The sequence below is a fragment of the Salmo salar genome, chromosome 26 (genome assembly GCF_965601325.2).
Source record: "Salmo salar chromosome 26, fSalSal1, whole genome shotgun sequence".
In the NCBI taxonomy this organism is placed as follows: domain Eukaryota; kingdom Metazoa; phylum Chordata; class Actinopteri; order Salmoniformes; family Salmonidae; genus Salmo; species Salmo salar.
The window spans coordinates 2,557,501-2,571,842 of record NC_138316.1 but is presented as its reverse complement, the minus strand read 5'-3'; the positions used below and the strand labels follow the sequence as shown (position 1 = coordinate 2,571,842).

At 42.2% G+C, this 14,342-nt stretch overlaps 1 protein-coding gene across 6 annotated transcripts in view; it reads right to left on the bottom strand.

Annotated features, from left to right (window-relative positions):
* ogdha (oxoglutarate dehydrogenase a) overlaps positions 1 to 14,342 on the bottom strand; it is a 71,283-nt gene that overhangs the window by 37,848 nt on the left and 19,093 nt on the right. For 5 of the 6 annotated variants that reach the window (XM_014174867.3, XM_014174866.3, XM_014174868.3 and 2 more), the window contains exons 3-4: positions 7,543 to 7,719; positions 6,346 to 6,448 (exon numbers count right to left, since the gene is read on the bottom strand). In XM_014174867.3, the coding sequence (XP_014030342.1) occupies positions 6,346 to 6,448; positions 7,543 to 7,719 (280 nt within the window). Of the gene's footprint in view, positions 1 to 6,345; positions 6,449 to 6,662; positions 6,757 to 7,542; positions 7,720 to 14,342 lie in introns of all 6 variants that reach the window. The other variant, XM_082969329.1, reaches the window with a different exon arrangement.

The window sequence follows — 14,342 nt, the reverse complement described above, 5'->3', positions numbered from 1 at the left end:
AGAACTAAGGCCTAAAAGTTTTAGTTGGCAGAAGAGAAAAATCCTGTCCCCCCAATACCGTACTTCAGAAGGAAACTACAAATGCGTTGAAAAGCTGTTTATTTTTACTGAGAAGTAGATTAAAAGAGGGGATTTTTTGGCCGTACCAAAGTAAGGGTTTGAGTAATATGGAGGGAGAATGTGGTACGGTCAAGCAAGATGTTTAGTAGATTTAGGAGATACGCCAGAAAATCTAGGAGGACTCTAAATATGTCACGCCACTGATATACAGGAGTGTAACGGGACACTTAAATCATGTCATTAAAACCAGTGATGCGACACTGGCTTCAAACTGGGGATGTAGCGGTGTCACTCAAGAAGGCTACTGTAAGTGAACTTAATGGAGCACTCCAGACAATAATGTTATAAAGGCATTTAACTTTCGTTTCAATTTGTGCTTGGCTGCCTGCAGACAGAGAAGTCATACAGTACAGACCTGTCCTACAAAGAAGTGCTACCTAAGAAACTGCTATTTGTATTGATGCTTTTTGGACTGTCACTTTGTCGTGGTAAGAGGGCTTGTGTAACTCAATGACCGCTGAGAGCTATGCCAGTGGGAGATAACTCCCGGTAGGTCCAGACAAACTGGACAGGTCTAGGACGAGAGGTCAGACAAAGCACAGTCTTGATCATAGAGCATTGTATAAAAATGATCGACTTCCACTTCGGATAAGTTTTAACTTCTCTAGGCAAGGGGGCGGTATTCTCACATCCGGATGAAAAGCGTCCCCAAAGTAAACTGCCTGCTACTCAGGCCCAGAAGCTAGAATATGCATATTATTAGTAGATTTGGATAGAAAACACTCTGAAGTTTCTAAAACTGTTTGAATGATGTCTGTGAGTATAACAGAACTTATTTGGCAGGCGAAACCCCGAGGACAAACCATCCAGGTTTTTTCTTTTTGAGGTCACTCTCTTTTCAATGAGATTTCTATGGAGAGCTAGATTTCTAAGGCAGTTGCTTGCAGTTCCTATCGCTTCCACTGGATGTCAGTCTTTAGAAATTGGTTGATGTTTTTCCTTTGTGTAATGAAGATGTAGCCCTGTTCAGAACGAGGGTCGAGTGAAGTGTACTGTTGTGGTTGAGGCGCGTGACCTGAAAGCACGCTCCACTTTGTTTTCCTCCGGTATTGAACACAGTTTATCCCGTCTTAAATTTTATTGATTATTTACGTAAAAAAATACCTAAAGTTGTATTAGGAAAGTTGTTTGAAATGTTTGGACAAAGATTACAGGTAACTTATGAGATATTTTCTAGTCATGTTGCGCGAGTTGGAACCATTGTTTTTCTGGAGCAAACGCGCCAAATAAATTGACATTTTGGATATATAACAACGGAATTAATCGAACAAAAGGACCATTTGTGATGTTTATGGAACATATTGGAGTGCCAACAGAAGAAGCTCGTCAAAGGCATGAATTATATCTATATTTCTGAGTTTCGTGTCGCGCCTGGCAGGTTGATTTATGATTGTCTGTGTTTGTTTGGTGGGGTGCTATCTTCAGATAATCGCATGGTTTGCTTTCGCCGTAAAGCCTTTTTGAAATCTGACACGTTGGCTGGATTAACAACAAGTGTAGCTTTAATTTGGTGTATTGCATGTGTGATTTCATGAAAGTTGAATATTTATAGTAATTTAATTTGAATTTGGCGCTCTGCCATTTCACCGGATGTTGTCAAATCAATCCCGTTAACGGGATTTGAGCCATAAGAAGTTAATGTCACATTCACAAGTACAGTGAAATGCATTTCTTGCAAGCTCTAAATAACATTAGGTGGAACAAAAACACACGAGAAATAAAAATAAGAACACGAGAAAGCAAGTAAGCTATATACAAGGTCAAACCATTACCATATTTACCATGTGCAGGGATGCTGGAGTTAGATATGTATAGGGTTAAGGAGACACGGCATCAGGATATATGACAGAGTAGCAGCAGTGTATATGATGGTTGTATGTGAGTAGTCAGTATAAATGTACACTACATGAACAAAAGTATGTGGACATCTGCTTGTCAAACACCTCATTCCAAAATCATGGGCATTGATATGGAGTTGGTCCCCCCTTTGCTGCTATAACAGCCTCCACTCTTCTGGGAAGGGTTTCCACTAGATGTCGGAACATTGCTGCGTGGACTTGCTTCCATTCAGCCACAAGAGCATTAGTGAGGTCAGGCACTGACGTTGGGCGATAAGGCCTGGCTCGCAGTTAGCGTACCAATTCATCCCAAAGGCCTTCGACGGGGTTGAAGTCAGGGCTCTGTGCAGGCCAGTCAAGTTCTTCCACACCAATTGCAAAGAATTTCTGTATGGACCTCGCTTTGTGCACGGGGGCATTGTCATGCAGAAACAGGAAAGGGCCTTCCCAAACTGTTGCCACTAGAGGTCGACCGATTAATCGGAATGGCCGAGTAATTTGGGCCGATTTCAAGTTTTCATAACAATCGGAAATCGGTATTTTTGGACGCCGATTTGGCCGATTTTATTTATTTATTTATTTTTTAGACCTTTATTTAACTAGGCAAGTCAGTTAAGAACACATTCTTATTTTCAATGACGGTCTAGGAACGGTGGGTTAACTGCCTTGTACAGGGGCAGAACGACAGATTTGTACCTTGTCAGCTCAGGGATTCAATCTTGCAACCTTATGGTTAACTAGTCCAACGCTCTAACCACCTGCTTTACATTGCACTCCACGAGGTTACACGAATGCAGTAAGAAGCTAAGGTAAGTTGCTAGCTAGCATTAAACTTATCTTATAAAAACAATCAATCAATCATAATCACTAGTTAGTTGATGGTTGATGATATTACTAGTTTATCTAGCCTGTCCTGCGTTGCATATAATCGCTTAGGTACACGTTGCTCCAACCATAAACATCAATGCCTTTCTTAAAATCAATACACAAGTATATATTTTTAAACCTTGCATATTTAGCTAAAAGAAATCCAGGTTAGAAGGCAATATTAACCAGGTGAAATTGTGTCATTTTGCGTTCATTGCACGCAGAGTCAGTGTATATGCAACAGTTTGGGTCGCCTGGCTCGTTGCGAACTAATTTGCCAGAATTGTACGTAATTATGACATAACATTGAAGATTGTACAATGTAACAGGAATAACGTTTTGTTTTCGAGATGATAGTTTCCGGATTCAACCATATTAATGGCCTAAGGCTCGTATTTCTGTGTGTTATTATGTTATAATTAAGTCTATGATTTGATAGAGCAGTCTGACTGAGCGATGGTAGGCAGCAGCAGGCTCGTAAGCATTCATTCAAAATAGCACTTTCGTGCGTTTTGCCAGCAGCTCTTCGCAATGCTTCAAGCATTGCGCTGTTTATGACTTCAAGCCTGTCAACTCCCGAGATTAGGCTGGTGGAACCGATGTGAAATGGCTAGCTAGTTAGCCGGGTGAGCGCTAATAGCATTTCAAACGTCACTCGCTCTGAGACTTGGGAGTGGTTGCTTCCCTTCCTCTACGTGGGTAACGCTGCTTCGAGGGTGGCTGTTGTCGACGTGTTCCTGGTTCAAGCCCAGGTAGGAGCGAGGAGAGGGACGGAAGCTGTACTGTTACACTGGGAAGACTAAAGTGCCTATAAGAACATCCAATAGTCAAAGGTATATGAAATACAAATCGTATAGAGAGAAATAGTCCTATAATTCCTATAATATCTACAACCTAAAACATCTTACCTGGGAATATTGAAGACTCATTAAAAGGAACCACCAGCTTTCATATATTCTCTTGTTCTGAGCAAGGAACTTAAATGTTAGCTTTTTTACATGGCACATATTGCACTTTTATTTTCTTCTCCAACACTTTGTTTTTGCATTATTTAAACCAAATTGAACATGTTTCATTATTTGAGGGGAAATTGATTTTATTGATGTATTATATTAAGTTAAAATAAGTATTCATTCAGTATTGTTGTAATTGTCATTATTACAAATAAATAAATACAATTTAAAAAAAAAATAATAATAAATAAATAGGCCGATTAATCGGTATCGGCTTTTTTTTGGGGCCTCCAATAATCAGTATCAGCGTTGAAAAATCACAATCGGTCGACCTCTAGTTGCCACAAAGTTGGAAGCACAGAATCGTCTAGACTGTTATTGTATGCTGTAGCATTACGATTTCCCTTCACTGGAACTAAGGGCCCTAGCCCAAACAGCCCCAGACAGCCCCATTCCTCCTCTACCAAACTTTACAGTTGACACTATGTATTTGGGCAAGTAGCGTTCTCCAGGCATCCGCCAAACCCAGATTCGGACCACGAGATGGTGAAGCGTGATTCATCACTCCAGAGAACGCGTTTCCACTGCTCTAGAGTCCAATAGAGGTTAGCTTTACACCACTCCAGCCAACGCTTGGCTTTGTGCATGGTGATTTTAGGCTTGTGTGTGGCTTCTTGGCCACGGAAACCCATTTCATGAAGCTCCCGACGAACAGTTATTGTGCTGTCGTTGCTCCAGAGGCAGTTTGGAACTCGGTAGAGTCTAGCAACAGAGGATAGATGATTTTAACGCGCTACACGTTTCAGCACTCGGTGGTCCCATTCTGTGAGCTTGTGTGGCCTACCACTTGGTGGCTGAGCTGTTGTTGCTCCTCGACGTTTCCACTTCACAATAACAGGACTTACAGTTGACTGGGGCAGCTCTACTATGACAGAAATATGACAAACTGACTTGTTGGAAAGGTGGCATCCTGTGATGGTGCCATGCTGAAAGTTACTGAGCTCTTCAGTAAGGCCATTCTACTGGCAATGTTTGTCTATGGAGTTTGCATGGCTGTGTGCTCGAAATTATACACCTGTCAGCAACGAGTGTGGCTGAAATTTCCAAATCCACTCATTTGAAGGGGTGTTCACATACTTTTGTATATATAGTGTATGTGCATGTTATGTGTGTGAGCAAATTAATTGAGGGTGTGTGAGTTGACGTATCAGCGTGTGAGTGTGTAGAGTCCTTTGAGTGTGCATAGAGACGGTGCAAAAATAAAATACAAGGGTCAACTCAGATCGTCGGTGTAGCCATTTTGTTAGCTGTTCAGCAGTCTTATGGCTTGGGGAACAGGATGCTGTTCAGCAGCCTGTTGGTGTCAGATTTGATGCAACGGTACAGCTTGCCGTGCGGAAGCAGAGAGAACAGTCTATGGCTAGGGTGGCAGGAGTGTTAAACGATTTTCCGTACCTTCCTGATATGGAGGTCCTGAATGGCAAGAAGCTCGGCCACAGTGATGTACTGGCCTGCAGCACCACCCTTTGTAGTGCCATGAGATTGAGGGCGGTGCTGTTGCCATACAAAGCAGTGATGCAAACAGTCAAGATGCTCTCAATTGGTAGAACTTTTGAGGGCCCCATGCCAAACCTTTTCAACCTCCCAAGTAGTGTTTGTGGACCATTTTAAGTCCTTAGTGATTTGGACACCTAGGGCTCCCGAGTGGCGCAGCGGTCTAAGGCACTGCATCTCAGTGCAAGAGACGTCACTGCAGTCCCTGGTTTGAATCCAGGCTGCATTACATCCGGCCGTGATTGGGAGTCCCATAGGGAAGCGCGGACAAATGGCCCAGCGTCGTCCGGGTTTGGCCAGGGTAGGCAGTCGTATTTGTTCTTAACTGACTTGCCTAGTTAAATAAATGTTAATGAATAAAATGTACAAATATAAACTTGAAGCTCTCGACCTGCTCCACTGCAGCCCTGCAGTGTGAATAATAGCAGAATTGGGCCGGAGCTCGCAAAACAGCGGCCATACAGTACGGCGACATCTTTATTCAGAGGAAGGCCGGCGTAGGCCATACAAAAACCAGCATTTCATGCCAAACAGAGCTTGCTTAGCTACCCAGTCGACGGAGGATCTGTAGTGAGTGGCTCATTCTCCTCACCGGGTTGATCTGAGGATGTTATAATGTAAATGGGGACGTGAGAGTCCAGACTGGCATCCATAATCCCCAGAGGGAACAGCTGTGCAACATGATAACAGTGGGCCCAGCTGTCTGGGCTAATCACCCACCCAACGGTTTAAAAAATTACTACAAAAACCCAACCATGGATACTCCCATGGTGGACGCCCTATAATCCCAAGGTGGCAAAGAGATTTAAGTCATGTAAGTCAAAAAGCATCAATGCAAATATGTTGCATTTCAGGAAAACAAGGGGCAAGGAGCCCTTTCAGGGACAAATGGGCACATGGTTACAGAAAAGGTCAGTGTAGACCATACATAGACCAGCATGTCATGCCAAACAGAGATTGCTCAGCTACCCAGCCGCCCGGAGGACCTGTAGTGAGTGGCTCATTCTCCTCACCGAGTTTATCCGAGGACGTTATAATGTCATTGGGGACGTGAGAGTCCAGATCGGCATCCATAATCCCCAGCGGGTCCAGCTGAGCAACATGGTGCCCACGGATCTAAAGAAACAGGTCCGAGGGGAAATGGAACAAAACATCCGACAGGTGGGGGTGAGAGGGGGAGGGGTGTGAGTGTAGAGAGACATAGAAGTGTTGAAAGGGATTTGAAAGAAAAATAAGAGAAGAGAGAAAAAGGAGGGAGGAAATGGGAAAGCAACATTAACACAAACAAGCTCATTATTGTCTCGCACAGCTGTGAGGGAACATTTCTCACCGACATTCTGAACCCCAGTAGGTACTGGGGCATCATCAAAATTTATACAACTGATGCCAAGAGGATCGAGTTCTGCGTTGTGATGGCCATTCAACTGGAAATAAGGTAACATTAGTCACATGGTAAAACAAGGTTTCAATTAAAACCACAACAATACAACAAAATAGAAATAGGAAACATTCAAGTGCACATTATAATAGGCATTTCAGTTAACATCATGAGGTCACAGTTCTTTATGGTATAAAAACAGACATCTCACATTTGTCCCAGCTTTCAAATGTCAACCATTTCAGCACAGGTACTATATATATATCACTAAAATGTTAGTCAATTATCAGCATAGTTGGTGTCATTAAGTCTGACCGTTAACTTTGTGGAAATATTTAGCTATACTCAGACAATAAAAGATTGAGTTTGAGGTTTAAAATAGACAAAGGTAGAGATTACTCAAATAGCGACGAGGCAATATTGGTTATTTTCTTTGACTACAATAGTTTACTAACAATAGGTTCTGTGTTCTTATCTTGTGTGCCACCACTCTAGATGTATTTTACAAAGTATTTTTGTTAAACAGTCACATCTTTCTGGCTGCTGAATGTTTTATAATGGTAAAACTACTTGGCATGCTTACTAGTTGGCTCCCGAGTGGCGCAGCGGTATAAGGCACGGCATCTCAGTGGTAGAGGCGTCACTACAGACCCTGGTTCTATCCCAGGCTGTATCACAGCCGGGGTAGGCCATCATTGTAAAATAAGAATTTGTTCTTAACTGACTTGCCTAGTTAAATAAAGGTTAAAATACTAAAACCTTATGGACATGGTTGTCCTTGTTTTCAAATGTTGTAGCTCTGTGAGAGCCAGTGGTGGCTGACTGGTCTGACCTGGTAGGCACGAATGAGGGATTGGACAGCCAGGTGATCCTCCACCAGCTTCTCCACATTGGGCTGAGCCCCCGCCAAAGACTGGGCTTGAGGGAGACCGGCCAGGCTCAGAGGGCTCTGGTGGGCCATGCCTGGGGGAGCACCTGCATTGGCATTGCGGAAGAAAACGTCCCAAGACTGCAAGCAACAAAAAAAAGAAAAGAGAAATAAGAATTTGGATTAATGAACATTGGTATGAAAGGAGATAGCCAACAAATCCATCTATGACAAATTTACATTTTATAAGAAGGTATAGCTTCATGACGTTTAGCAATGCTAGAAATATTAAATAAAAGTAACCTTATGTTACAGTTTCCATTTTCCCTTTGTGATGAAAACAACCTGTGTGATTAGTCTTATGCCATTCAAAACAACGGATGGCAAATTCCAACATTGCTGTCAGAGCTGTTCTCCAACTGATTTGGTAATTCTAAAAAAAAAAATCTATCTAGTCTCATATTAAGCAGCCAACTGCTTCCTTGGGGAAAATCTACTTCAATGTTTTATGGTAAACTGACAAAACTAGTAAGGCCCTCACTTATTCCACAATATGAAAACCAAAACACAATGCCATTCTCTGGGATTATTTTTTTTTTTTTTTAAGTAATTGACTTCATACCAAAGGGATACTTCAAACTAACGCTAGTCACAAGATCCTTCAGAGTAAACCTATATTTACATTTTAGAGATGCAGGAACAGCAGTCCCAGCACCTGAATTACCACCCACCTGGTCAAAGATTGATACCAGTGCGATTAATGGTCAGCTGTGGCTGAAGTGAAGTGAGAGCATATCAGGCGGAAAGATTCCCTTGGGGAATCGTATAGGGTCAGCGTCACAGCCTCGGCTTCATTCAGTATCCTACACAAATTTCCTCTCAAGTGGCTTGAGTTTAAGAAAACATGATGAGCTGGAACCATGTAAGGGCTTTGCAAGCTGTGCATGAATCAAACTGAATTAGAGTTTTGAAGTTGGAGTCAAGAAAGTGGGTGTTGGTGATATCACACACATTTGCCTACTTTGTGTTGATACATTTACGCTACCTAAGAGATAAGAGAGCCAAGAGCTGCGACCCAAATGACACCTTCTTTCCTATAGACTGCAATACTTTGATCAGGGCCCATAAGGAGATAGCGTGCCATTTGGAACACACACGATATTCATCTTCCTCAGATAATAGGCCAACTGACCATCCGCTATGTCCAATTCTAGTACATCGGTAAAACAATTGGCAGGTTTTTTTCTGCGTAGAAAAGTATTGGCGGGCAGCCTAAGTGTTTTTCGGGCCACCTATGTGACCTATGTAAAAACCTTTTCAGTGAAAAATCAAGACAAATCAGATAAAGGGTGTAGAAATGATAATGAAATAATAAATAACATATTTTAGAACCAACAATCACCAAAATAAAAGTTAATCAGGGAGAATCTATAATTCCAAAACTATGCATTCAAGGATACATTTTCTTTCATGGCATGAGCCCCCAACTATACATTTCTCTCTCAGCCCCAGGGTTTGAATTTCACTTTAACCAACTGTCCTTTGGACAAGTAGGACAGATTTTTTTTTACTTGTCCAAAAGCTCAAGTCACTTGCCCCCCCCCCCCCCCCCACACACACACACACACAGCCTACAAGCCATTTTAAAAAGTCTAATAAATCCATGTATTATAGCCTACACCTTCACAATAAATCCATTATTTGTTTTAGACAGGTCTAAAGAACATGATATGAAGAATATGTAGTCTATTTCAGAAGAAAAGAAAAGCATACTCTGAGTTGTCCTTATGATGGGTCCTGATGTGGCTATGCCAAACGGCTGTGAGCTACACTTGTCACTTGTCATTCCGTGGCATTATTTTATAGTATGAAGAATACAATTGAACAAAGATTTGAGGGAGTGTGCGGTATTGAGCGGTTAACAAAGAAATAGGTACTCCCATTTGCTTAATTTAGAGTTATTAATGTAACTTTAGTTCTACAAACATTTTGCTTTACGTTTTGATTTTTAATACATTGTAAGGCTGCATGATGAGACTAATGATGATTTCAAAAAAGTAGCTTGAAAGGCATGAGCACTGCTTAGTTTTTTGCGCGGGCTGTACACATTCCAATAGCCTCTCATTCACAATTTGACAGGCACTTGACAAGGCCTCACATTTCACGGCAGCATCCCCATTGTGGATGTAATGCACCCTAAAAAAAAAACATGCCTTTTGCGGCCGGAATGCTGCGTTGTGCTCTTCTGCCTGTGTGAGCTGCGCAATCCGAAGCGTCTCCGTCACATGATTGGATCTTTCTCACAGGCGACATACAAGAGAAGACAGACATCAGGAATGCAACTACGCTCGTCCTTATCCAATTCCGAGGAGCATATTGAAGATATTGGAAGAACTGTCCACATTTACGTTTCGTCAGCCAACAAGAGTAGTCCTAATGATCAGCAAAAGCACTAGCCTGTCACTCTACTATCCCCCATAGTAAAAATGTTGACCTATTATATTCTTTGCGATAAATAAATATTCCAAACATAGTCTAGTTGTGGTATGCGATAGATCCCCCCAAAAAATGTCATGCAATGTGGCTGACAACAGATCAGAACGTTTAGCTTAAAATGTTGATAAACTATGTGGCTATTTCTTCACATTATACGCGCAGCAATGCGCACATGGTAGTGGGCTATACGCGCGAAAGTTCCATTTGAAGAAAACCCCATTATCAAAAGTGAACGCATATACAATTATGCTTTCCCAAACTTGAAATCACGCGCTGTTTACGTATGCCAGTCAGGCACAACACAAGAGCTCGACAGATTATGATTTTTCAAAGCTGATACCGATTATTGGAGGACCAAAAAAAGACAATACAAGATTATAAATCGGCCATCTTATTTATATATACACTTACACACAGACACACACACATACATATATACACATACACATACACACATATATATATACATACACATACATATATATACACATGTATACACACACACACACACACATACATATACACACACACACACACACATACATACACACACATACACATACATACATACACACACATACACATACACATACATACATACATACATACACATACACACACACACACACATATATACATACACACACACATACACACATATATATATATATACATACACACACACATATATTTATATTGCTCAAAAAAATAAAGGGAACACTTAAACAACACATCCTAGATCTGAATGAATGAAATAATCTTATTAAATACTTTTTTCTTTACATAGTTGAATGTGCTGACAACAAAATCACACAAAAATAATCAATGGAAATCCAATTTATCAACCCATGGAGGTCTGGATTTGGAGTCACACTCAAAATTAAAGTGGAAAACCACACTACAGGCTGATCCAACTTTGATGTAATGTCCTTAAAACAAGTCAAAATGAGGCTCAGTAGTGTGTGTGGCCTCCACGTGCCTGTATGACCTCCCTACAACGCCTGGGCATGCTCCTGATGAGGTGGCGGATGGTCTCCTGAGGGATCTCCTCCCAGACCTGGACTAAAGCATCCGCCAACTCCTGGACAGTCTGTGGTGCAACGTGGCGTTGGTGGATGGAGCGAGACATGATGTCCCAGATGTGCTCAATTGGATTCAGGTCTGGGGAACGGGCGGGCCAGTCCATAGCATCAATGCCTTCCTCTTGCAGGAACTGCTGACACACTCCAGCCACATGAGGGCTAGCATTGTCTTGCATTAGGAGGAACCCAGGGCCAACCGCACCAGCATATGGTCTCACAAGGGGTCTGAGGATCTCATCTCGGTACCTAATGGCAGTCAGGCTACCTCTGGCGAGCACATGGAGGGCTGTGCGGCCCCCCAAAGAAATGCCACCCCACACCATGACTGACCCACCGCCAAACTGGTCATGCTGGAGGATGTTGCAGGCAGCAGAACGTTCTCCACGGCGTCTCCAGACTCGGTCACGTCTGTCACGTGCTCAGTGTGAACCTGCTTTCATCTGTGAAGAGCACAGGGCGCCAGTGGTGAATTTGCCAATCTTGGTGTTCTCTGGCAAATGCCAAACGTCCTGCACGGTGTTGGGCTGTAAGCACAACCCCCACCTGTGGACGTCGGACCCTCATACCACCCTCATGGAGTCTGTTTCTGACCGTTTGAGCAGACACATGCACATTTGTGGCCGGCTGGAGGTCATTTTGCAGGGCTCTGGCAGTGCTCCTCCTGCTCCTCCTTGCACAAAGGCGGAGGTAGCGGTCCTGCTGCTGGGTTGTTGCCCTCCTACGGCCTCCTCCACGTCTCCTGATGTACTGGCCTGTCTCCTGGTAGCGCCTCCATGCTCTGGACACTACGCTGACAGACACAGCAAACCTTCTTGCCACAGCTTGCATTGATGTGGCATCCTGGATGAGCTGCACTACCTGAGCCACTTGTGTGGGTTGTAGACTCCGTCTCATGCTACCACTAGAGTGAAAGCACCGCCAGCATTCAAAAGTGACCAAAACATCAGCCAGGAAGCATAGGAACTGAGAAGTGGTCTGTGGTCCCCACCTGCAGAACCACTCCTTTATTGGGGGGTGTCTTGCTAATTGCCTATAATTTCCACCTGTTGTCTATTCCATTTGCACAACAGCATGTGAAATGGAACTTTTTTGACTTTTCATCTGGACTTAGTGCCCGCGCCTTGTGCATTTGGAATAGTGAACTAAACGCGCAAACAAAAAGGTATTTGGACATAAAGATGAACTTCATCGAACAAAACAAACATTTATTGTGGAACTGGGATTCCTGGGAGTGCATTCCGATGAAGATCAAAGGCAAATTAATATTTATAACACTATTTCTGACTTCTGTTGACTCCACAACATGGCGGGTATCTGTATGGCTTGTTTTGGCGGCTGAAAGCTGTACTCAGATTATCGCATGGTGTGCTTTCACCGTAAAGTTTTATTGAAATCTGACACAGCGGTTACATTAAGGAGAAGTTTATCTATAATCTATGCATAACACTTGTATCTTTCAAAGTTTATGATGAGTATTTCTGCAAATTGATGTGGCTCTCTGCAAAATCACCAGATGTTTTGTAGGCAAAATATTACTGAACATAACGCGCCAATCTAAACTGAGATTTTTGAATATAAACTTTATTGAACAAAACATACAGGTATTGTGTAACATGAAGTCCTATGAGTGCCATCTGATGAAGATCAAAAGGTTAGTGATTAATTTTCAATATTTCTGGTTTTTGTGACTCCTCTCTTTGGCTGGAAAATGTCTATGTTTTTTTGTGACTAGGCGCTGACCTAACATAATCGTATGGTATGCTTTCGCCGTAAAGCCTTTTTGAAATCAGACACTGTGGCTGGGTTAACAATAAGTTTATCTTTAAAATGGTGTATAATACTTGTATGTTTGAGGAATTTTAATTATGACATTTGTTATTTTGAATTTGGTGCCCTGCAATTTCACTGGCTGCTGTCGATATCCCAGAGGTTTTAACAAAAAACATTAAAAACCTGTGTAATACAGACGTGGAATGGACACATTTAGGAATGTAGCCTACAAATATTTTGTTGCTTGGTATTGCAAGCAGTTTTTAAAATGAACAAAAAAAATAATTACCTCTGACCCGATTCAGGAAACTAGGCATATGTCGCAAGTCACGACTTAACAGGAGAGCTGTTTGAAAGTAAAACATATTTTATCAAAATGCCTTCTCGAACATGCCTTCTCGAACATGTGAACCTTAATATCAAACTTGTATGCCATCTGTACATACGAATAAAATTGTTAAATTAAGAGCCTAGCTGGTTTAGCCACAGAAAAAGTGAGCAAAAAAAGTGCTCAACCTTCCCGCTAGCCATGATTGGCTGGACATGCCGAGAGATACGTTTGGATTGGTCTGCCACGTAGCATCCAGTCTATTGGAGCTGGTCAGTATGTTTAGGTAATCGTGTCAAACGCAGCTTTAAAAAAATAAAGTATCTGCATAGTAGAACTGCATAAACCTAATGTCAAGTTAAAGTGTACTGTTACCTAGCTAAGGTTAGCTGGCTGGCTAGCTAGCTAACGTTATGTGTATGCTCTCCACTTTCTGGAGAACTGAGTTTTGAAAGTGGAATTCGAGTATGATAGCTAAGGACATGGAAAAAAACAACAGTTTGGATAACATCGTAAAACTAAGGCAACCATGCATGGCATCACAGGAGAGGCGTCCAACCATGATGTATACTGGTAAGATTCAGATATTTAGATGTTTCTAATTTTGAAAGAAAGTGGTTTAATTTCAAGTGTACTATTAACAAATTAACATTAGCTGGCTTGGTCGCTAGCTAAAACGGTCAGAGTGGGGTGTTCTCGCATTATGTGTCTGGAAGTAGCTAGCCAATGTTAGCTTAGGTGCTTGACTGTAGTTGTGACGTCAGAGCTTTCAAAACAACCCTACTTATTGGCCAGAGCGTCCAGTGTGCACTCTGAACGCGAAACCACAGAGTGAGTAATGTTCAGTGAGCTGTTCTCTCAGATGTCTGGAAGAAGCTGGAAAGTTTGTACAGAAGAGTGAGATCAACCCTCAAAGAGATGGGTGTGGCTAAGGCTAAAGAGGGTGTGAACAATGCTGAATGGGTGTAGACAAAGGGCTCTCCTCTCCAATAGTAGTACCAAAACATTGAAAGACGGTTCTCTCAATAACGAGTTGATCAACTTTCAAAGCAGAATTACTTTCCCATTGTTTCCTCAAATGCAGTGTA